This window comes from Sebastes umbrosus, chromosome 18, assembly GCF_015220745.1.
Source record: "Sebastes umbrosus isolate fSebUmb1 chromosome 18, fSebUmb1.pri, whole genome shotgun sequence".
NCBI lineage: Eukaryota > Metazoa > Chordata > Actinopteri > Perciformes > Sebastidae > Sebastes > Sebastes umbrosus.
The window spans coordinates 5,020,423-5,044,889 of record NC_051286.1 but is presented as its reverse complement, the minus strand read 5'-3'; the positions used below and the strand labels follow the sequence as shown (position 1 = coordinate 5,044,889).

The 24,467-nt window shown below is 45.4% G+C and overlaps 1 protein-coding gene across 2 annotated transcripts in view; it reads left to right on the top strand.

The window, feature by feature from the left end:
• fut8b (fucosyltransferase 8b (alpha (1,6) fucosyltransferase)) overlaps positions 1–24,467 on the top strand; it is a 112,733-nt gene that overhangs the window by 44,179 nt on the left and 44,087 nt on the right. For both annotated transcript variants that reach the window (XM_037750556.1, XM_037750557.1), the window contains exon 2: positions 17,732–18,343. In XM_037750556.1, the coding sequence (XP_037606484.1) occupies positions 18,141–18,343 (203 nt within the window). In that variant the 5' untranslated portion in view covers positions 17,732–18,140. The remainder of the gene's footprint in view (positions 1–17,731; positions 18,344–24,467) is intronic.

Genomic DNA, 24,467 nt, shown 5'->3' with positions numbered 1-24,467 from the left:
GAGGTGGATTCTACCTCCGGACAGACCAAACTAGACCATTACCGACTCACACACGAGCACACGGGATCCAGCTAGCACCCCGCCTGTTCACAGCCCTGGCATCAGATCAATGCTAGCTGAGCGGCGCTAAGATCAATGCGTACTTTGTACAAAGTGTGCCTCGTAGGTTCTCCAGGATCATGTACTCGCAGGGATGTGATTAGAATCTCTGAGCCAAGCGGCTGCTTGAATTGGAGAACTTTGTAATAGGCAGCGTCTTAGCCGAGAATCTTCAGACACAGTCAAATAAGACTCGCTTCTATCTCCAGATACTAAATCAAAATCAAAACAAACCCCTAGCCGTGGTGTTGTTTTTTTTCGCACATGAAAGAAATTTGCGAATGCATTTCACGGTTGAGTTGTTTTCTATGATCTCATGTGTTAAGTGGTTTCCAGATAGTCTATGTTTCTCTGTGATTAGCGATCTATACACACACTCATATCCTGTGTGCTGTGACATAGAGGTATTATGTCACTTTATTGTGTTTGCGTTACACATGAGCAGATCAATAATTCAATGGGAGCCATCTGCATTACAAGGCAATATATCAGCAATAACACAGAGTGGCCTCACGCCCATTGAACGGTCACCAGGAATAGCAATGGGTGTAACTGTTTTGTGGTAATAAATACACGGATAGGGATGTTGAGTGGATAGTAATATACATTTTACACACTCTAAGGGCCCATAAACAATGATCAGCATGATGAGCACAATCAAATGCAGTCGACTGCTTTATTGCCTGCTTTCTTTTTTGCATTTAGGAGGTGAAGATGTAACCATCGATGTTGCCCGAGGGGTGGATTAGCCGCCGAGGAAGCATTTGGTTGCACGGCTTGGCGAGTATCGATAGGTCGCAGCGGGGAAGTAGCTGCGAATCGGGGCAAGAAGGCCCAAGCAAGACTTATTTTATCAGCTTACATCAAATTGAATTTACCAAATGAAGTATTTATCGCACTAAGAGTGTACTAGAGAAGATTGTAGTGTGTTTTAGTATCTAGTGCAACCAGCCCAGGGCCATATAGTCTCCATCAATTTTTGGTGGATTGCGGCTGGAGTGCAACGTCGTGTGAAGATTCACAAACAACATCTGCAGCAGTGGCAACCAGGCACTCCCTCCGTGCCTCGTTCTCCTGCCAAGTCCGCCCACATTCCCTCTCATCTGCTCAGGCCATCATCTCTTCTCCCCCCCACCCTCCTTGCTGTTTCTGTTGAATTCAAGAAGACCCATCATTCATCTGGACTGTTGGCTTAGAACAGGCCGATCCGGCGCTGTGGACTCACTTGAATGGAAGTGAGCTGAGCTGACTGCAGCAGCGCCGAAACACAATAGGCAGTGCATTATTGATTAGTTTTGTGATCTAACCTTGGTGCTCAGGACTACCCTCCTCCTCCTCCTCCTCCTCCTCCTTTCCCCTCTTCCCTGTACCCATGTATAATTTCTGCAGCGAAAGAGTGGTTTTTTTTCACCCCTTAATAGAAATTTGGTGAACTGTAAGAGATTTCCAATCGGGGTGGGCGGTATATCGGTTTCATCACCGTCACCGGTGTCACGTTCGGCCACGACATGGATTTTGCAATACAGTCATTACCGTGATTAACACACACACACGCCCACATACACACATTTTGGTTTAGCACACACACACGACGGAGATACAACACCCGATAGACTACGTCACATCCACACAGACAGCATTGCTGCTGCGGAGCTGCCAGCCCTCAACAGATCGTTTTCATAGTCTATTTTGGCTGAGAACTGCACGCATCACTCGTAAAAAAAGTTAGGCGACACGTGGCGAATCTCTAGATGAGCCGCCCACAGTCGAGCCTCGCTGCTCACGGCCCACGTGTCTTCTGTACAGTACCGGTCCAACAGCGTGACTCTATACGCTGGATATTTTCAAACTCTTTCTTCATGTGGGTGGAGATGTAAAAGGTTATGTCAGCTTTGTGTTTCTTCAAAGATGTAAATTCAATTAAATATAGTGTGATTCCCAGTTTGGCTGTGGTGAAAAGAGGTGAAAAAACTTTGGAATAATAAAACAACATCAGGCTAAATATGTGAAAAAACAACACTTCTTTACAAATATTCTTTATTGCTGAGATCCAGGTTGCTCGACAGTCAGCTACAGTTCACTCACAACTGAAAACAACAGCATGGCTGTTATTATTAACTCTGAATGAATCACATTACAATCACATTACATACTTAAGATATGTCCCCTTACATTGCCAATAGAAAGAAAAGAGGTAGTGGTCATATCGCCCGGCGTTGGATTCCAGTTCTGGGCCTTTCAAAGGTCAGCATGTCAGACTGAGAGAAATAAAGAGGAAGTCTGAACATGTGCAAAAAGAGAGCGAGAGAGACAGAGAGAGAGCCCTATTATAAATAGATGCCATCAATCAGGGGGATGTCCTTCATTTGGCATGCGTCAGTCCTGGAGGGAGAAATGCATATTCAATCTTGAACAATGAATGTCAGTCACACCGCTCTCACCAGACACATGACAGCTGTGCGCGGTGGCTGGTTACACACTCAGAGAATAGGAGCCTGCGAGCGAGTGAGGGGGTGAAAGACCCAATCATAGCACGGAGGGAACTGAATAAGCAACAAACTGGTGGCCTGCCCTGCAGGGAGATTGATGGACTTCCCTGCGCTGTCTAGCCTGGTGTCAGGGCCGACGTTTAGGACAACTGACAGGGCGCACATGTACATGTATGTAACATTGATATCTGATGTGTAACATGGCTGAGTGTCCGAGAGAGAGAGAGAGCGAGAGCGCCTCGGGATGTCTCTCGACGGATCCTCGCAGCCGGAAGGGGGGACAGCGTGTTGTTGGTGTATTATCGAAACAAGGATGCAGCTGCTCCCAGTTGGATCACGATGTTCCGCCAGCAGTTGAAGTGTTTAGCCTCTCCCTTCACTTTCAGCTTTTACAAAGTCATGTTGTGTAAACTCCTGCTCCGGCTTTACAAAGTATTAACAAGGCCTCAGCTGTGCCTGCTGCACTGGATATAGAAGGAAGGACTAGAGAGAGAGAAATAGTCCCTTTCTGTCGCGGCGACGAGTCATTTTATTTCTCCATTTCGGAGTAGTAAAAAGGAGGGATCTCGTTCGTAGGTGTGATTGCATCAGCTCAGCGTTAGCGCAGCCTGGCACGCCGTTCTATTGAGTTTATCCATCTGCTGTTAGTTAATGTGATTTTGAGCAACAGGTCCTGCTTAGCGGCAGGGTGTGAGGAGAGGAGAGATGTGGCGGCTGCTTTCTTCGTTAATAGGGGTCAGGGAAGACAGTGTGCCAGTATTTTTCTTTAATCGCATTTAGGAGTCTTCATCCCCTGGAGGTGAGGAAGGTTTTTTTTTTTTTTTTTTCTCAGTGAATCTTTTTTTTTTATTGTCCTCTGGAGGAATGCAGAGTCGAACCATTTAGGGCTAAGCCCGAATGACTCCACTAAAAAAGCCTCTGGTTATGAAAAGCCACAGAGGGAATGTTTGCACTGTAGCCTGTAATTGTCAGTTTCATTACACTAACAACCAATGGTATATCCGAGCCAAGCGAACTCAAGGCTGAATGTAGTGAAACCCTTCAGCCTTGTTTTCCTGCAATACTAGAATAGACTCTTGTTGAACTGGTCAGATGAAATCACGCCAACCGTTGCTGACATCTCAGACTAAAATAATAGACATGCCTCCTTTCACATGGAACTGTTACACAATCTATACATTAACTGCAAAAAGGCTTACAAACGGGTCACCTCGAGTGGAAGGAGCATCCAAGCGGAAGCTGATGGGCTGAGCAGACACACACACACACACACACACACACACACACAGTGCCAGACGTCGAGTCGGAGTGGAGGAGACGGAGGAGAACGAACGAATGTGCGGACCCCAAGCAGAAAACACAACCTGACGGGGACGAGGAGTTCTGTCAATATGGCTCGTGTTGTGACGCATGCAGGCTGCTGTGGTGGAGGGACGGGGATGAAGCAAGGCTCTTTAAAGGAAGGGAGGGGAGCAGAGGTTAGGATCTGTGCTCAAGCTTTCCCAACCTCCCGGAATTTCTGTAATTTTCTAACCGATAACCGACCCTCGTTAACCAGTTATTAAGCGTTAACTGACAAGATTAATGCGTCGCATGCAGCGGTGCTGTTTATAGTGCCTAATAAGCCGCCCAGCTGCAACGAAAAGCCGACGCACAAACAGGTTAAATCCATCATTTATCACCAGCTGCAGTGTACGCACAAAACAGACAACTGAGTCCCCAGTTCACCCGTCCGGGAGAGTTACGGTAGCAGCCATGACGCTGCGTGTAATGTCCCAGTAAGTCTCCATCGCATCATTTAGTTTAGCTGCGAGGTTGTCAGCGGTGTGTCTGCCCGGCGTAACGTTAGCGATTGTCCGACAAACCGTGTGTGTGTTTGTGCTACGTTCAGAGATGTAGCGTTGCTGGTCAATTCGTGCTCGCCGTTGTGACACACATACGGTCTGTCTAGCGCGGCGTAACATTGGCTGACAGACCGCGTGTGAGTGGCGGCGGTGAGTGTGGGGTTGTCGGTGACATAGCTGTGAGCGTAGCAGCGCAGTGTGTGTACAGATTATTTAAATGCTACAACTCCTCCAAGCCAACGTCCTGTATCCTGCAACGGCGGCTCAGACTCTCTTAAGGTGGGCTGTTAAGGTGGACCAGTTATTCTCCTTTAAGTGACGAGCCGCTCCTCTGAGTTTTACTCAGCTTTTTTATAATGTTTCTTTTAACCGTTTAACTGATAGCATTAATCAGTTACAATTCTTAATGTCGGTTAAACGGTTAATTATTGACATCTACTTCTACAACCAAACGTGATAGTATCCAAGCGCCCCTGAATCCCAGTGTTGCTAAGTAATTTCCCATCATTAAGTAAGGGGTTAGAGTATTTTAACATTTTCAAACAATTCTGACCCAAAGCAAAGCAATTAAATTGAGAATTCAGTGCAAACCCAATCCGAGTCTGTTCTGGGCAGCTCCCAGTGGGTTCGGGTTTTAATGTCAAGCTCTAACAAAATATCTGCAAAGATGAAGAAGAGGAAATGGAGTTAAGAGATAGCCAGCGACCAGAATAAAGCAGTAGGGAGTGGAGCAGGGAGTTGAGAGGAGGACAGCAGTCGGGCAGGAGCGCGGCACAAAACACCCATCTCAACTTGTCAATTATTAATTTCGTAGTCCGCTTTAACATTTATTCATGCCGGTCGGCAGTCCATCACAGCGCCCAATACAGACGGACCAATGCATGCAGCTGTGGGCAATTTTGAGTTTTCATTTCATCTCGCGTGCACGTCTTTGGAGTGTGGGAGGAAACTGGAGCACCTGGAGGAAAACTCAAAGGGAAGAGCAAACATGGAGGGGGAGGGGGACGCATAAAAGACCAGAGCTGAGAGTCAGGGACTGCTTGCTTGGAGGTCATTTTCAATATCTGCAGAGATGTCCTGCAATAATGCAAGGACAAAGAGTAATTTTTAACATTTTAATGTGTCCTCAGTCAGAAATAATTATTTAAATCAGTGACATTTCAAAAATATTTGGAATACAGGAATTTCAAGAGAAAGGCATTTTTTTTTTAACACATTTTTAATTTTATAATCAACAGTCTCCTGCAATTTCCAGATAGTTTCTCTTTCTTGTCTTGAAAAAAACAGATTTTAAAAAGGACCTTTTTTGCTTTTGTGCATTTTCCCTTTCTTTTAGTGTGTTCTATCGTTTTTTGTGCATGTAAAAGATCTGCAAAGTTACCAAGCCCAAAGTCCAGATTACCCTCCCCAACAGAAACACTGCTCCTGAACTGCTTGAACCGCCTTGATGAAGACCCGCCTTTTCTTCAGTAACATTGTGATGTCACCAAGTAACTAGGCTTAGCGCGGTAGTCTGTGTTACCGTCGTTTTGCTTTTTTGTACAGAAATAAAACCCATTTAGTTGATTTCTGCGTATCAGCGCTGTGTCATCAATACATAGTCGGACGACGGACGCTACGGTGGAAGATTTGGTGTCGAGCGAAAAGCAAAAGCGCCTATTTGGCAATATCTCAGATTTAAACCCAACGCTATGAGGGAACCATAACGTTAATGCGGTAATCACCATGCGGAGGATGGAGACCTAAAGATGGTCCGGAGAGGCCAGACACACCGCCGCCCGACGTTAAAGATCAAAGTAAGCTCGCTACACATATTGATTGTGATCTTTTCTTGTAAAATGTCCGGTGTAATCGGTCACACCGCCTTTTATCACCGTGGGAAAAATGTCCTCACCGTCACATCTCTACAAATAACACATTTGCATAATACCTGCTTAGTGGCTATTTTGGCATGCCCTCAAACAAAAGCTAGTTAGAGCGGAGCTGGAGAGGAGACCGACGAGTTTGGTTCTGTTGACCAATCAGAGCAGACAGAGGGTGAAGCGAAATGTAAATCGTTTTTTGTATGTAAAACATGTTCTAGTAGAAACCCCAAAATACAAGTATGCACCTGAAAACAAGCCTAATAGTTCCTCTTTAAGGCGGAACTGAGTATAAACAGATAGATCACTTGTCACCGCTGACGTGTTTTGGCTGTGTGGGGGATTTGAGGTCACAGAGCAAAAGTGTTGAAGACGAGAGAATGGAGGTAATGTAGCAGAGAGCGCTGAATCGGTGGGGAGCTGTGTGTTACTGCTGTTTATAGAACTCCTTCTCTGTATTAGTCAGGACTCTGGACCCTCGGGGAGCACTCTTCATCTCCCCCTCTGTCTCTGTGTCTACAGCCGCCATCTTTCTTCTGATTACCACCTCCCTGGCTCACACTTTTCCTACCACACTCCTTTTTTTATTCCTCCCCTCTGTCTCTCTCTGTGACTCGGTGTTCTTGCTGTCTGGGTATTTCTTTTTGCTCTTCCTTGTTGTTAGTCTTCCTCCTCTGCTGCTGCTGTCTGGGTCTCTTCTGCCACAGCTCTCCTCTCCAGCTTTTCTTTTCCCCAGCCGTTGCTTCGTCATCCAAGCCTCGGCCTCATAGAGGGCACTGACTTGTGGCGGAGGGGGTTTTGCCCTGAGCCGGGGTATAATTGGAGTTAACCGCTGACCGTAAATTGTGTTGCAGAAGATGAGTGAGGTGGGGGGGGGGGTTCAGTGTTGGGGGGGGGGGGGGGGGGGGGGGGGGGGGGGGGGGGGCTGCTTATTGTGTTGGAAAACGTAACTTATTGCACGAGAGACCGCCGAGCCCCCTGCTCTAGTCAATCTCGGCTTTTATTGGGAGATTGCGATAGGAGATCAGGACTGTCTTCCTCTGTGGTTGTGTCCACTAACTGCTGGCTTCACCCTCAGACACATTCCTTCTCCGTCTCTTCTCACTGCCGTGCCATGTCTGATGTTCTCCCTTTACTTCCCTGCCCTGTCAGTCGCACTGTTGTTACACTTTAAGGCAAGCTCAGTGTGATTTTTGATACCAAGGAGTAGCGGTGTAAATCACCAGTTTCATCAGGATACGACATCATATCCATTCTTTGGACAACGATGCAATATTTGCCGTTATTACTGAGTCTGCCTCGATATGATTCAGATTCAACTCAGGGGCCTGCGATTGATATGAGACGATATCATATACCCATTTAACACAATCAGTTACATTTATATCAACTCACAAAAAGCAACTAAAATATGATTTGACTGAAAAATAATCAATTCTTTTTAATAAAAAGAATAAAGACCTGCTGTTGTTGGAGGTCTGGTTGCTGGTCAATGCTGGGGAGCGGCATCATAAAGTGGGCATGTCTGTAAAGGGGAGACTTGTGGGTACCCGGAGAACCCATTTACATTCACATATCTTGAGGTCAGAGGTCAAGGGACCCCTTTGAAAATGGCCATGACAGTTTTTCCGCGCCAAAATTTAGAGTAACTTTGGAGCGTTATTTAGCCTCCTTCTGGACAAGATAGTATGACATGGTTGGTACCAATGGATTCCTTAGGTTTTATAGTTTCATATGATGCCTGTATCTTCACTCTCTTTAAAACTGAATATTGAATAGCGGCCAATACGTTGTTTTGAAGAATCAATACAGTATTGCACATCATAATATCACAATACTCGTTCCACCCCTACCAAAGAGTGTTCACACAGCTACGCATCCACGCTTCACCTGGAAATGCCTGTTTATACCTCCTCTGGGTGGATTAACCTGAAATACCGCAATATTTAGAACACCTTTAATTCCATCTTTTTCTGTAGCTCATTGTGGATCGCAGCCAAATGATATAGAATTGTAATCACAATGCGAGCCTGTCCACTTCCAAGTCTTGCTTCAAAGGTCTGATTGTAATCTGAGCAGAATCCATATTCAGAGGATCCATGCGTATCGCATTATGCGTCAGCGCATATTCCGATGATAAAATCACACAATTTAGCAGCGCTGTGTAACAGTAGCTGTCCTCTCCTCCTCTCCCTCCTTCTATGGACACTGCTTTCCTTCTCTTATCCCTTCTTTTCTCTCTTCTCTCTTGTGTATTTAGTCACTCATTAGGCCACTTTAAAGTAACTGTATGAAGGTTGCCACCCTCTGTATGGGGTCATCACAGGCCCATCCACCCTCCCCTCGCCGCCCCCCACCTCTCTCGCTCATCCCCGGCACCCCCAGGCCGCGAAAGGTCAGCCGTCATTGGGACTCATTATGAGGAACAGAAAGTGAAACAGACAGGAAGTGTGTGTGTGTCTGTGTCTGTGTGTGTGTGTGTGTGTGTGTGTGTGTGTGTGTGTGTGTGGACCCACGCAGCAATATAGCTCAAGGTAGATGAATGGTTTCTCGCAAATAATGGCGGTCAAGGTTCTTTGTAGCGCGCTCAGAGGATTGTTTTTCTCAGCGCTGCTGTGCATAAAGTAAATGATCAATTATGTAATGATGCTTAGTTCCACAATTTCTTCACAACCCTCCCAAACAAACACCCGCACATGCACTTTTTTTTAATGTCCCCTCTGCTGCAGGCATGATAAATGCAGCTGCTTGAGTGGCATTGACTCTTGCTCTTTTCCCCTTCTCTTTCTCACACACACACACACACACACACACACACACACACACAGAAACACACCGTTGCAGAGCCAGTTCATCACCCTCAGTGACACGGTGAATTTACAATGCTGTCCTTGACCACGTCTGAGCCCCGCGATCCACCTTCACTCGTCAGGAGACAGATTGGGTTGGCAGGTGGGGCCCCCGCCCAGGTCGGCGTTTTTTATTTGGACATAAAAAGTAATAAAAACAGGACTGATTGGTGCTTTTTACTGTTAATCATACGTCCCTGCATCCCAATTAAAAACTTGTTTGCATAAACCGCCGGAACAAACATGCCCTCCCCCCCTCTCCGGGCCAATGAGGTGTTTGTGTGTGTGTGTGTGTGTGTGTACCTATCTGAGTGTCACTGTGCGAGTGCACGTGCGTGTGCATCCTGCTGTCAGCGAATTCTCCACAGAGATAACCTTGAAGGAGAGGCTGCGTGCTTAGCTCTGATACTGAATGCCAGGCTGCAGCGGGCTCAGCGGTCGCGTGGCTAGAACTTCCCTGAGACCTTTAGCCACTTCTGCGAGACTTAATCTCAAAGTTGCGATGAAGCGGGCGGGCTGCCATTGGCGTCTTTTTCGAGTGGAGGGGCCCCCGCTTTAGATAGTCGGTGCTCGAGGATGAAAAGCGTGTCGCTCTGTGAATACACAACCCTCTTTTGGAAAGAGCTGACAAATATTTGATTTTAATACTCTCTGGTAACCGCGTCCAAACGATGTCTCCATTAGAGGCCGACCGTTCCATTAGCAGGTTATCGGATGCTTTTGATACACTAGCGTGGCTGAATTAACCTGGAAAGGCTGTTTGCTGCTGAGCCCCTACGGACCCCCTACCCACCATACCATCTGTTGTGCAGACTGTGTGTACACTGTAGCCTCCAAGCTCCCATTGAGTGAAGAGCAACCAGTACATCCATGCTGGGAGGAATATGCATCATGTGAGCATAATATAAACTCAAATTATAATGCTCTTAACGATAGATTTCAACATAGGTTTCCTCTACAAGACATGGCATCAAATCAATGCACGCCCGCCTTAGCTGATATTGTATTTAAGTAGTGTTAAATTAATTAATTTAACAAAACCAACTGACATGCAATGAACTTGGGGCTTTTGGGACCCCTTGAGGACCGGGGGTAGTTATAATACAATATAATATATATATATATTAGGACTGCAGTTAACGATTATTTTCATTGTCGATTCATCTGGTGATTATTTTCTCGATTAATTGATTAGTTGTTTGGTCTATAAAATGTCAGAAAATGGTGGAAAAGTGTCGATCAGTGTTTCCAAAAGCCCAATACGACGTCCTCAAATGTCTTGTTTTGTCCACAACTCAAAGATATTCAGTTTACTGTCATAGAGGAGTAAAGAAACCAGAAAATATTCACATTTAAAAAGTTGGAATCAGAAAATTTTGACATTTAGTTTTATTAAAATAATAATCAAACCAAATTATTGATTATAAAAATTGCATTAAAAAAACATTTCAAAGATGTTTGATGTTCAAAATTTACTAATATTCACTCTTACAATTTACTTATTGTTCAACTGCAAAACATCTTGGACACAGATATATCTTTGTAGATGAATATTTGTTTATATGTTTATGTGTTAAACCAACACATTCCCGTAAACAATTCTGAGGACACGACCTCGGTGTACTCGGCGTTAGCTCCGGGCCTTTCCATGTGTATGTGTATTCAAACCCAGTGCAGTTACTTTGGCCATCTGTACTCTCCCAGCTCGCCATCTATCTGTGTTCGCCACTTCCTCCCGTGACGCCAGGCTTTCTCTCTGCCATTTGGTCTAAAGTTAATGGACTCCTCCACATTCAGCTTAGAAATGTTGTGAAGTAAACAGCAGCCCATGAAATATTCACCACTCTCCTCCTGTAGGCGATGTGTGTGTGAGAGCGTATGTGTGTGTGTGTGTGGGCAGTCAGGTATGCCCGACCGAGCCGGGTGACTCCCACACACCCACTCACGAGCACACACACATGCATATATAAAATGCCGGGGCGCCCCTAAAAAGCGAAAGGGTGTCTCCGCATCTCGGCTCTGAGCCAAGCGAGGAGAGAAACCGAGCGCTGGGAAGCGGCAGCACTCTGCTGCTGAGTGAGTCAGACGTTCGCTCATATTCATATTGATGGAAAGAAAAAAATAAATCACGGAGTCACACTCAAAATGTAATCGTAATGTTTTGGTTGCGAATGGCAGGAAACAAGGGAGCAAACATTCCAGGTTACAACCCTCCCTGAAACATTTGTGTTGTTTCTCCCCGTTGCTGCAGCTTTCTGGAATAAATACATTATGATCCGTTTTTAAGTGCCATCCCCCGCTTCTGTTGTTGGATCCACTTCCATGTAGCGTCTTTGGCTCCGGTACTTGTGTTTGAAACGTGTCAACCCCTGTGTTCCCGACACTACTGCGATCCATTACTTGGGAACTGGGGGAGAGGCTGAAAGGTCACCGGATTGAACCTCCAGACCAGCTGAGAAAATAGCCAGAAAAAGCTGCTCAGTGGCCGTTTGGAGGAAACTGTGGCTGCACCAGGAAAGCTATCAGGTGGAAATGAGTGTAGCTTTATGGCTATAAAGAAGTTCTGTTGCTCAAGAACAGCTTGCTCAGCAGAACATCCACGGGTAAATAATGGTTAAAGATTGCTGCCGGAGTCGGAGTTGATGTTTCTCCTGCTGCATTCCTGTAGTCCGAACACACCTGCAAGATGCCCGCTCTGTTGTGCTCGTAAACTGATATTGAGAAACAGACATCTCAGATCAAACTGGGCAAATGCTGGGATGGAAAATGTATTTTATCAGCACAAAAATACAGCTTCTGTCCAGTTGTCCAGGTATACTGTAGATGCTTAAACCTCTTTTTCACTTCATTTGTTCCCACTGGCAATGGCATCCTTCCAAAGCTTATGCATTTACTCAGTCTTAAAACTAAAGTGAAGATACTGGCATCATATGAAACTAGACAACCGAAGGAATCTATTGGTACCAACCATGTTATACTAGCTTGTTGGGAAGGAGGCTAAATAACTGTTCAAAGTTATGCTAAATTTTGGCGAGAAAAAACTGTCATGGCCATTTTCAAAGGGGTCCCTTGACCTCTGACCTCAAGATATGTGAATGAAAATGTGTTCTATGTGTACCCACGAGTCTCCCCTTTACAGACATGCCCACTTTATGATAATCACATGCAGTTTGGGGCAAGTCATAGTCAAGTCAGCACACTGACACACTGACAGCTGTTGTTGCCTGTTGGGCTGCAGTTTGCCATGTTATGATTTGAGCATATTGTTTTATGCTAAGTGCAGTACCTGTGAGGGTTTCTGGACAATATCTGTCATTGTTTTGTGTTGATAATTGATTTCCCATAATGAATATTTACATACATTTGCATAAATCAAGCATATTTGCCCACTCCCATGTTGATGAGAGGATTAAATACTTGACAAATCTCCCTTTAAGGTACATTTTGAACAGATAAAAAAACGGTGCGATTAATTTGGGATTCATTGCGATTAAATATTTTAATCGATTGACAGCCTTATTATTTTCACTAATTTTTTTCCCATTGGAAATGGCATCCTTCCCATGCATTTACATTTATTCATTTACTCAGTTTTAAAGCTAGAGTGAAGATACTGGTATCATATGAAACCAGAAAACCTAAGGAATCCATTACTGGTCTGTTGTTTCTTTATAACAGACCGTTGCTATGTATAACAGACCGTTGCTATGGACGCGGTTCTGATGTCGGACTCTGGTGAACCATTTTTGTGTCAAATTATTGATTTTTAAAGTAAGTAGCCGTGTCATAAGCGGGATAATGTACAGCTTCGCCTCGGGGTCCAGTGCATCACCCTGTCAGGGTTCATTTATTCACCGACTCGCTGTATATCATCCCTTACATATATCACAATATATCTTATTGTAACTCAAGTATCGTGGGGCCTCTAGTGATTGCCAACCCTAATTTACTCCTGATCTTCTCCTACCTGTCAGACACACTCATCATATCTCTGCCCCCACGCTACATACCATAACATGTTGCTGCATATTCCCCTTAGGGTTGCCCCTAGCAACACATACTAATACACTCTCCTAAACCAACATGGATGAGAAGCGACATATATATATATAAATGGTATAGATGACGCTCCTTTGCAGTAGTCCCCGAGCTGGAGTGGTCGTGTTGGTGTAATAGAAGCCGAGCTCCATGCATAATTCAACAGTGGACCTCATCGCGGTGCTTATTGCCTGGAGACCGGAGCGCGGGCTGATGGACGACCTCTGCTGCGGCCCGAGTCACGTTGAAGATTAACCAGCAGGACTGAAAACAGGTCATCTCCTCTGACCTCCTCAGGGCTCCTGCATGTTGCTGCAGAGCAGGGGCATTTTGTGACAGCGGTGACAGTCCGCCCCGCGGTGCCACATGTACCGCGCCAGCCTTTACCGGCACCCGAGCAGGCCCCCTCGGTTGCCGTGACAGCAAGGCGAAGGGCATTGTGGGAGAGTGCTGATGTTTGAAAAAAGGCAAGGTCGAGAGGGAAGATTTTGGGAGCGGGTGTGTAGGTGGAGCGGTAAAGGCCCACTTATTCCCTCCTTCTATTAAAGCACATTCAAAAGGAAGCGGTGACATATTTGATTTTGTCCGGAGTAGCTGAGACCTCGCAATCACGTTTCCATTTTACTTGGAAGATGAGGGAGGAGGGGCTTGATGGAAGAAACTGGAATAATAAAAGAGGCGCTATATGGCCAATTTCTCTTAAATCCCACTGTCAGCATATCTGCCACACAGAAATGATTGTGCCACAGTAGGGAACTTTCACTTATTTATTTAACTGACATTATTATAATTTCCATTATTTATGCCCCCTGTTCGTGGCGACTCGAGGGCAAATGTGAGAGGTTTGAGAAAAATGCTAAAATCCTCAATCGTAATATCTCTGGTGGACTATTAACACTGGCAGATCTTCATCAGTGGAATAAATTGTAGTAAAGTATCATTCTCTCTTTAATCAGGCCACATTCTGCTGACACAGGACTCAATGGATGTCTCCTCACACGTTTAGTTATAAAACACACCGATCTCCAGCGAAAGAGGCGCCGTGAATGTGTTTCTTTTTCTCTCCTTCGCCGCCTCGTCACAGCCAAGGCTGAGCTGAAAGGCGTGTTGAAAAGAAACCCGTAAAAAACCTTCTTCACTCGTTTTCTGAAGCCATTCACTGGGTTTGATAATTATCATAATGCGCCCGTTAGTAAAGATGGCTTAAATTTTTAAAGCAGAATTAGCCAATAATCCTGCAGGTTTTGTCCCCTCTGGAGTACATCTCCTTAATAATGATTATTGGGAGCTTGCAGTATTTAATTACAAGCGGTTGATCTCAGGTTCTGTTACCTAACCTCTGCTCGCTGAGCTAATCTCACATTACTCTGAGCACACACACCGTTCTACAACCTAGACTCTAACGTTAAGGTGAATTTGCTTTGGCTGTTAATGGTGCTAGACTGTAACAGTTTCACCAATAGCGTCAGCAGACTCTGCTGCCATGTCCAACAATGAAAAACCAACATTTACCTTGACATGACCTTTAGTGACGGATGTGTTTTTCACTGTGGTTGGTCTCATTATCCTGATTCTTTTTAGTTTGACCTTGTAAAATGATGTTTGCTTAAAAGACCAGTGTGTAGCAATTAGGGGGATCTACTGGCAGAAATGGAATATAATATTAATAAGCATGTTTTCATTAGTGTATAATCACTTGAAACTAAGAATCGTTGTGTTTTCGTTACCTTAGAATGAGCCGTTTATATCTACACAGGGATCAGGCCATGTTGCTCCACCATGTCTCAACAGTAGCCAAGAACGGACAAACCAAACTCTGTTAACTTATCCTGGGCTGGAGTCAATAGCGTTACTCGCTTCTGTCTCCGCCGCTCTCTCTCTTGCTTCACCATTCACTTTCCACATACAGGCTCTGAGTGAAGCTTCAGAAAACCTACAATTCCCAAAATGCAACTCCATAGAATTTGTCAGACCACTCTTGCCTGTCTGATTGTATAGAAGTCTATGAGAAAATGAGTCTACTTCTCACTTGATTTATTACCTCAGTAAACATTGTAAACATGAGTTTATGGTCTCAATCGCTAGTTTCAAGTCTTCTTCAATACAGCATGATGTTCATTTAGTAAATTATGGTCCCATTTAGAGTCAAATAGACCATAAAGCAGGGGATGCTTTAGGGCGTGGCTACCTTGTGATTGGCAGGTCGCTATTGTGGCGCTGTCCAGTCTGGGAGTTGTCTTCACAGTGTGGTTTCAGTTCATGAAAGTTAATTGTAACATTTTGGTGGTCGTGTCGAGAAGGGAACCCGCGAGTTGGGGAAACTCTCGCGAGATGGTTACGGTTAGGCATTGACCTTGAATGGTTAAGGTTGAGGCAGTTTTTGCAAGTTTTTGCAGATCTCAAATCAGATTTCGCAATTTGCGGAATACCTTCTAGACACGCTCCATTTTGGTCGCCTAAAAATGTCTTACTCAAGGTTTGGTCATACTTAGCTCCACCCTCTCATGTCACTTCTGGTTGCAAAAAAACAATATGGTGAAGGCCAAAAACCAAGATGACGACGACCAAAATGCCAAACTCGAGGCTTCAAAACAGCAGTCCATAAACGAATGGGTGACGTCACAGTGACTACGTCCACTTCTACTATACAGTCTGTGTTTGTAACACAGGTTTTCTGTCACATATTTGAACTCACAAGCTGAATTGGAGACAACACTGATGTCAGTGACTGTAAATATAACGGATGTGTTTCGCCGCATTAGTTGTAGTCAGGTGTGTACAGCACATTTGAGCTTTCACGTCTCTGTTATCTGAACTGGTATCAGTGACAACCAGTGTCCCAGGTCAGCCGTTAAATATTACATTTCATGTTAATTTCCCCAACGTTCTGTTAATATGCTAGAAATATATTACTAGCTTCGCTTGACTTTTAAGTATAAGCCGAGCAACTAGCTAGAAGCGTTATCTCCAAAAAAAATTCCCATATCCTATTTGGAAAGCAGTCGCCTGCCTCATCCAACGGTTTTATATTTATCAGTTTTAGTCTACTGAGCACAAACCTCATTATGGCTCCTCAAACACAGTGACAAGGGTTTTTGCAGGCTGCCTTTTAGTAAAGTCCCAGTCGTGCATTAGCCGGTGGAGTGCTACCCTCTCGCAGCTCTTATTTTCCATAATAAAACACAGCTCAGCACATCCTTGTGCTGCATGCATAAAGAGGAGCCACCCTGGTGTCAGCCTGGGTTAGTCACAACAGGGGCGCCGGCGAGGAAGGAGAGTCTGCACAGATTTCAATAATCCTGCATCATTCAGTAAGAAATGAAGGAGAAGAGTTTGCATTGTTCCAGCGATCTCAGCTCTGCTACGTTCTGGGCAGTTTGCGCCACCGACGCATGAACAGACTCTACGGTATCACAGCGTTCATGTCCCACATGTCAATTATGCTGCCATGGTAAACGAGATGAGCTAACTGTTAACCTACTTCTGTGCTGCCAGGCGAAACCCCAGCAGGAACACTTTCCTCCGTCTTGAACGCTCACAGGCGGAGGCACCGGAGATATTGCGACATGTCAATCAAGCGCACCAATCACATGGAGTCTAAGACGCTTGGCATTATTCCAGCACGCCGTGGTACACACTCGGAGATGATAGCGCCCGCGCACACACTTAGATGTTGTGTGCACAGACACACCTGCCAGTCTTCATCCCATCACACGACTAGTCTCTAGTTGCGTGGCAGGGCTTTGTTGGGGAGTTGACAGCGAAGGTTGCTTCATAAACCCGGCACGCGTCCATCTCATCTCCCCCGCTGCTTTGGGATGAAGGGAAGTGATGATCCAGGGATTTTTCCCCGTTCCCTCTGCTCCGTTGAGCTCACCGTATCACCTTGACAATGTTGCATTCTGTCACGGAGGCTACGGGGATGGCGGCGGGCATGTGGGGAAGGAGGAAAAACGCTTGGGGAGAACTTTGTGGGATTTAGCCGTCTCAAAACAAATCCGTTAACTTTCGGGCTTAGTCGTGCTTTAACTTACAGCGAGGGGAGGAAGCGTTGGAAGTGGGTTGTGGTAGGCTTCGGTTGAGGATGCGGTGGAAATAAAAGATGTATTCTTGGTTGTGTGACGGCTTCTGTATGTGAGGACAAGTGTGTTGGTAATGTGCAGGCAGGCAGGACGTGGAAAAGTGGAACATCCCTCTGCCTCGACAGCAATGCAGCATAGCTCAGGGACTGCACATCACTATGTAAATGCAAATTGCAGTGTCATGCTGATCAATCCTGTAGGCTGCTGAGACAGGGTTATGTCGGGACCAGTCTGCAGCATCTTGGCTTTAGCTGACGGTCTGTCTGCTCTGCTCTGTGCTCTCTGTTTCTGTATGAGGCATGCTTTGCTCCTCTTCAGGAGTATTTGTCTGTCAAGCTGGCTTACTGGCCTAGCTCCTCTATGATTTTAATTTGCTTCTCTTTGACCAACAAGCACATAAACTACGTGCAAGACAAAACATTGTGCAGTAAGCTCAACTAACTCCCGTGTCTTTCTTTGCTTCTACAGGACACAGCTCGAATAAAAGACTCCTGTGGGATTGGAAGAAAACAGCAAAGCGGTGCGGGACAAGCTGGTCAACAGGGAGCTGGGCGGAGGGGAGGAGACACCGATTGGGCCTCAGACATCGGAGCGTGCCAGCCATGCTTTAGCACACGCAGGAAAGGCTTGAATCACTGGAGAAACACCCGCTGCCTTTTCTTCTACACACCCCTGAGCCACAAACACACGCGTCTCCCTCCCATCTGTCATTTACTGCACACCATCCCTGCAAAGATGCCGATGCCAAGGCTGGCGCTGCGGCACTTGTGGTGACAGGCCACAGAGTGTGTGCGCGCATCCGGCAGGCAGGCCGGGCGGGTCGGTGGGTGTACGGGGCACACCGAGAGGCGTTTTTTGGGGTGGGCGAGGTTGCACCATGCGGCCCTGGGCGGGTTCATGGCGTTGGATTACCCTGGTGCTGCTGGCCTGGGGCACGCTCCTCTTCTACATCGGCGGTCACTTGGTGAGGGACAGCGAACACCCGGAGCGGTCCAGCCGGGAGCTCTCCAAGATCCTGGCCAAGCTAGAGCGGCTCAAGCAGCAGAATGAAGACCTGCGGCGCATGGCCGAATCGCTCAGGTAACAACAAGCTGGATAATGACAACACTAAACATTTTTTTTTCATAAAATAAGTTTACATCCGCACTAACATTCTGTTTATGTGGTTGCACAAATCATATCCCAGTTTCAGATGCCTGTAAAGAAGCCCAGTCTGCTCTGATTGGTCAGCCAACTCACTATGTTGTGATTGGTCAACCGAACCAAACCATTCGGACTCCGCTGTAACTAGCTCTGTTTGAGGACGTGCCAAAATAGCTGCTAGGCAGGTATTATGCAAATGTGTTACTTGGTGACATCACAACGTTACGGATGAAAAGGCGGGACTTCAAGCGAGGTGTTTCATGCAGTTCAGGAGCAGTGTTTCTGTGGAGGAGAGTAACTCACTTTGGTGTGGCCTTGGGGCTTTGTAACTTTGCAGACTTTTACTTGCACAAAAAATGTTTTAATTAAATAAAAATTGGCCAAAAATGACGTTCAAATATTCGTTTTACAAAAACACACAGGTTTGAACTATTCAAATATCAATTTTTTTTGGATTATGTCCATGACACAATGTCTGGCCACTGGCTGCAAGCGATGTTGTCAGACGCCCCGTTTCTATTTATTCCCATCACTCGCTTTGAAAGCACCGCAGTGGATGAAGAACGGCTGATAGGAGAAGTTGAAATGAGGCATCTACAAGATACCTCCTCATAAGGTGACAGCCGGCTGGAGGGAGATTGTCAGGAGATCACCTGAAAGTTTCCTTACTTGCTGTTGGATATATTCTATCCATTTTCCAGTAAATATCACAATATAAAACATGCATCTTCTGTTTAAAAAGTACAAACGTTGGAAGATCGTAAGTACTACTCACCCATCTTTTAAGGGATTAAGTCTCCAGTCTGACCTCGAGCGCAATGCTGATAGGTACGTGGTTTGTTTACATGACGTAACGTAACGCTCGCTGTTAGGACACTACGTTTCACTCTCTGCACTCTCATTACGCTTGTTGTTGAATTATTCCTCGTTCAGCTTGACCTAACGTTACATTTCATTTTTAATTAATGAAAGTGACGTTGTGTGACTCCTGTCATGTGGTGCGTTCAGTGTGCGCGAGGCAGACAGCTTTTTTTTCCACAATCAAATATTAATTTTCATATTTGAATATCTATTTACTATTCAATATTCAAATTTAGAATAGACAGCCCTAAAAAAGCACAAAAGAATACTAGGTCCTCTTTAAACAGAAAGGCCAAATTCAGCAAAGTGGTGAGGGCAGCAGTCCAGGCTGCCAGAAACCAAAGTGGGTTCATTATCAACCATCGACTCAGTCGGTACAGAAATAATAGTGTGGCCTAGATGTCGGGTTGTGAAGAGACATACAGTACCTGCGTGCATGGATCTGAGGCTCTATGCAAAAGCACAGTCTAGAAAACAAATGTAATGCACCCCATTTAGCTTGCTTGGTTAGTATACTTTTGTTTTTTGAAGTTTTAAAAAAAACTATGCTGCAATGCATCATCCCCTTAAGTTCTGCAAAGTCCAGCAATTAAGTAGAGCCTCCCGCTCCGTGGTAGTCCAATCAGAGCAATTTTACAAATCCCAGAATGTGTGGCAATATGATGATTGTTTCTTTAGTTTTTGTGTAAATCTAATCAGCATATGATTAAATCAACATCTTGTGCCGCATACAGTTAAAACAAATGTTGCTGCGAAGTTTCATCAAAAGCTGATCAGCGGTGGCGGAGCTGCTGTTGAGTGTGACAGACAGACAGACAGACAGACAGACAGACAGACAGACAGACAGACAGACAGATGGATGGACCGTCACACATCTCACCACATTTCATTGTGTTACTCTGGCACACAATAGCATTAAACACACAGCAGCATTCACACATTCAAGCTAAGTGTAATAAAGAGACAGATGGTTCTGCTCTTGTCTCCGCATGCTGACAGTGTTTCTCTTCTCTCGCACATGAGCACCGGGTCTGAACATGGGATGTGTGTGTGCATGCATGTGCAGGGAACGCACTATATAGCGTGTCTCGGTGTGCTCCACATTAACAGGGAACCGGAGCTTCAGATGTTGCCATCGCTGCTCTTCTGTGATATTCCGATTCACTTTGATGCCGGGCCCTCGTCGGCGCACACAAACACGGAAAAACACACGCGCGCGTTGCTTCAGACAGCTGCTCCCTGATTGAATCCCTTGCTTTTGTAATTATTTAAAATTGGCTCAAAAACAAAGGTGGAATTCATGGCACAAAAAACAAGCACAGTTTTCAGTGGACCAGTGTCCAGATGGGGCCCCGACACACTGCGCGCTTGTTGCTTGTTATTAAGGTTGGTTGTTGATCAGGGACCGAGGCCTCCACAGTTGTTTACTGGAGCAGCGCTACAGTGCCTCCTCAAGTCCCTCTAAGCTTCGTCTTCGGCTAAGTATACGCCGGCGCAGCAAGCCAAGAGCAGGCGACTGGCTTGCTGGGGTTAACCCCTTTTCAGTCCGACCTCTTTTATTTTTTTTAGAGTGGTCGGGGTGGGGGGGACAGGGGATGTTCAGGGTTGATAACTAGTCAACAGTACATGTCACATAGAAGTGGTGTACATCAACAGAAAGCTGGGAACCTGGAGATTAATTTGAGATGCAGTTCAGCGCTGTGTGTCAAGTTGTTCTAGTCATTAATAAGAAATAAATATGAATTGATTGATTACAATAAATTGTGAAAGTGCATAAGAGCGGCTAATAATGGCTACTATCAGGATTAACATCATCACACATTAATACAGTTGGGCTCATTGGATCCACAAGAGTCTCAGCTTTACAGTGATACCCCATTTACGTAATTCAAGCCTGATTAGGGACCCCAGTGTGCAGAAATATTCAGATACACCATTTTAGAATCGGCGGAAATAACACATTTATTCAAAAAATAAAAAGAAAACTGCATGTGATTATCATAAAATGGGCATGTCTGTAAAGGGGAGACTCGTGGGTACCCATAGAACCTGTTTTCATTCACATATCTTGAGGTCAGAGGTCAAGGGACCCCTTTGAAAATCGCCATGCCAGTTTTTCCTCTACAAAATTTAGCGTAACTTCATAGCATTATTTAGCCTCCTTTACAACAAGCTAGCAGGACATGGTTGGTACCAGTTGATTCTTTAGGTTTTCTAGTTTCATATGATACCAGTATCTTCTCTCTAGCTGGAAGCCTGCAATAAACTCCGAAAGACAGAATAGCGCCCAGCCCTTTATGAGCTATGGACAGAGATGGGTTGTGTCTTTCTGCTCGTGTGCGGTGGTCAGATCCAGACCCAGCAGAGAGCTGCACCCCCCTGTAGTGTCTCTTATCCTTATATTAGAGCCCTAATAGACGCAAAGAGGCTGTTAGCGAGCTGCCCATCATTCCCGCCACAGCCCCCTCCCTCTTCACTTCATTGCCTCCTCCTGTTCCTCGTTTCACTCCTTCTTCACCTCCCTCCTCCTCCTCCTCTTCCTCCTCACTCCACTACCAAACTGCTGACAGAGGCATGGCAGCGAGCCAGAGCCCAGCCTGCAGGTTGTCACACACTGACTGACTATGTAACAACTCACTAGCTCTGTGATCGACTAGCTCCACGCACGCCTGACCCAACTCACCAACTCCTGCAGATTCAGAACTCAGAAACATGAATCTCCAAATGTTGCACTAGAAGCAGAACCGGTTCTTATGCGGGGCGTCCCACTGACATTAGGCGGTAAAGAAGGTTTCCTCCAAAGCACCCACCTAACCTTCACATTACTGCATTCATTTTTTATGAGTGGCCTCAGAGAGATTCAGACCCATAAAGCTGACATTATTACACCTTTTGTGTTGAGTTGTTGCGCAGCAGAAACCCACTGCATCGACTTTGATTTATAGTTCGGAGTGGGATTTAACTTGGTTAGCGTCATCACGCCACAGCAGTACTAGATGGATGTGTAATGCATTATTGGGCAGTGTTGTGCATTCATCATGTACCTGAAGGGATCTTGTTTACATTGTCTCATTCGCTTTATGATGGAGAGTGATAGTCATGCCGAAGCAGTTTGCATGGGATATTGATTTTCGTGACCACACATTGCAAATGTGTGTAGCATCACTGAGAGGAGGGAGATACTTAGTTATATATTAGGGGGGAGGGAATCACCAGAGGCCCCACAATACGGTACTATCACGATACTTAAGTCACGATACAATCTTATTGCGATTTTAAACTTTTTCTAACTGAAAATGATGCAGTTTGTCAACATCTGTTTTATCTAATAAGAATACAGTTTTCAGTCGTTTCAGAGTTTTTATTCACATATCTGGAGGTCAGAGGTTAAGGGACCCCTTTGATAATGGCCATGCCAGTTTGTCCTCTCCAAACTTTAGCGTAACTTTGAAGCATTATAAAGCATTCTTCCCTACAAACTAGTATGACATGGTTAGTACCAATAGATTCCTCAGGTTTTCTTGTTTTTTATGATACCAGTATATTCACTGTAGCTACCACCGCTGAAAGACAATAGCGTCCGTCGGATTGTTAAGAGGTTCATAGTTTATATAATAAATATGGCTGTCAAAGTTAACGCCATACATTTGTTTTAACACCAATAATATCTTGAACGCATTAACACAACTTGTGATCTGTTGTTGCCTGTTGGGCTGCAGTTTGCCATGTTATGATTTGAGCATATTGTTTTATGCTAAATGCAGTACCTGTGAGGGTTTCTGGACAATATCTGTCATTGTTTTGTGTTGTTAATTGATTTCCAATAATAAATTTATACATTAACTTGCATAAAGCAGCATATTTGCCCACTCCCATGTTGATAAATTATTAAATACTTGACTAATCTCCCTTTAAGGTACATTTTGAACAGATAAAAAATGTGCGATTAATTTGCGATTAATCGCGATTACATATTTGAATCGATTGACAGCCCTATTAATAAAAGATCAATACTTAAAGTCAGTGTATCGATAAAATATTGCCACGCTAAATATTGCGATACCATGACTTATCGATTTTTTCCCACCACCCCTATTATATATATATATATATTTATATATATATATATGTATATACTGCTAAATGGATTCTTCACACACTGTTGATCACGGTTTACCTGCTGAACTCACCATCATTTTTAGAATGGCCGCGTCATGTGAAATTAATCAATCTATCAATCACCGCTCCGATTCAAATGAGTATCACCTGGCTGGCCTCCAGATTCAGCCCAGTGACTCGGTTATTCAGGCCATTCCTGAGCGATTTGAGCGACAGGCAGCGTGCCAACCCACCAATCACCCAGCAGCATTAATGAGAGGTGAGCACGAGGTCGCGTTGCTCAGTCTGTCTGGCTCCGCCCTCTCCGCAGCTGTCAGTCACCTCGGGCACCGAGCCACGGCTCCCGCGGAGACGATGACACGCGCCGGCCTGATGTGTGTGACATCGGAGGGAGCGAGGGGTGAGAGTGACAGCTGGGCTGAGCGATGAGGACCTGATCGATCCCCCCGGCATGCCAACAGAGGGAGGGAGAGGAGGGAGAGGGGGGCGATGCAGAGGAGGCGAAGAGGAGGGAAGCATGATGGATGGCGTGAGGACTGCACTAAGTAAAGAGCAGCAAGGAGGAAATGGAAAATGAGGATGGAGGGGGTGAGGAGAGTTGTGGAGACTGCAGTCTGAAATCTTGTCAACACACGGTACTTTCTGCATATGTCTGCCTCATTTGGATCCCTATCTTTCAAGTAAAATAAAACGACGGTGTAGCTTGGTGAGGTGAGACCGTATAATGGTTGTATCCCAGTCCGGCCACACCAAACAGATGCTGCTGCCGCTTCCATCCAGACCTCCACTCCCATCGACCGGGCCGTCGCTCAGGCCCGGCGAGGGAAGGTCTACTACCGCACACACTAGCCCCATTGTGGGAGCTGTCTGCGGTCAGGACATCTCTGTCAAGTAGCGAGCCAGCTCCGCTCCGGGTGTACTGAGGCGGCGAAGCATGCGAGGCAAGAATGCACCGTTCAGAATCAGTTTACTTGGAATTACAGTGTTGGAGTCAGCGGCCATAACGCGGAGATCAGCAAAGGGAAGGTGACGTCGAGGCGAGATTAACCAATTCCACGCAAAGATAGAAATATTTTGCACA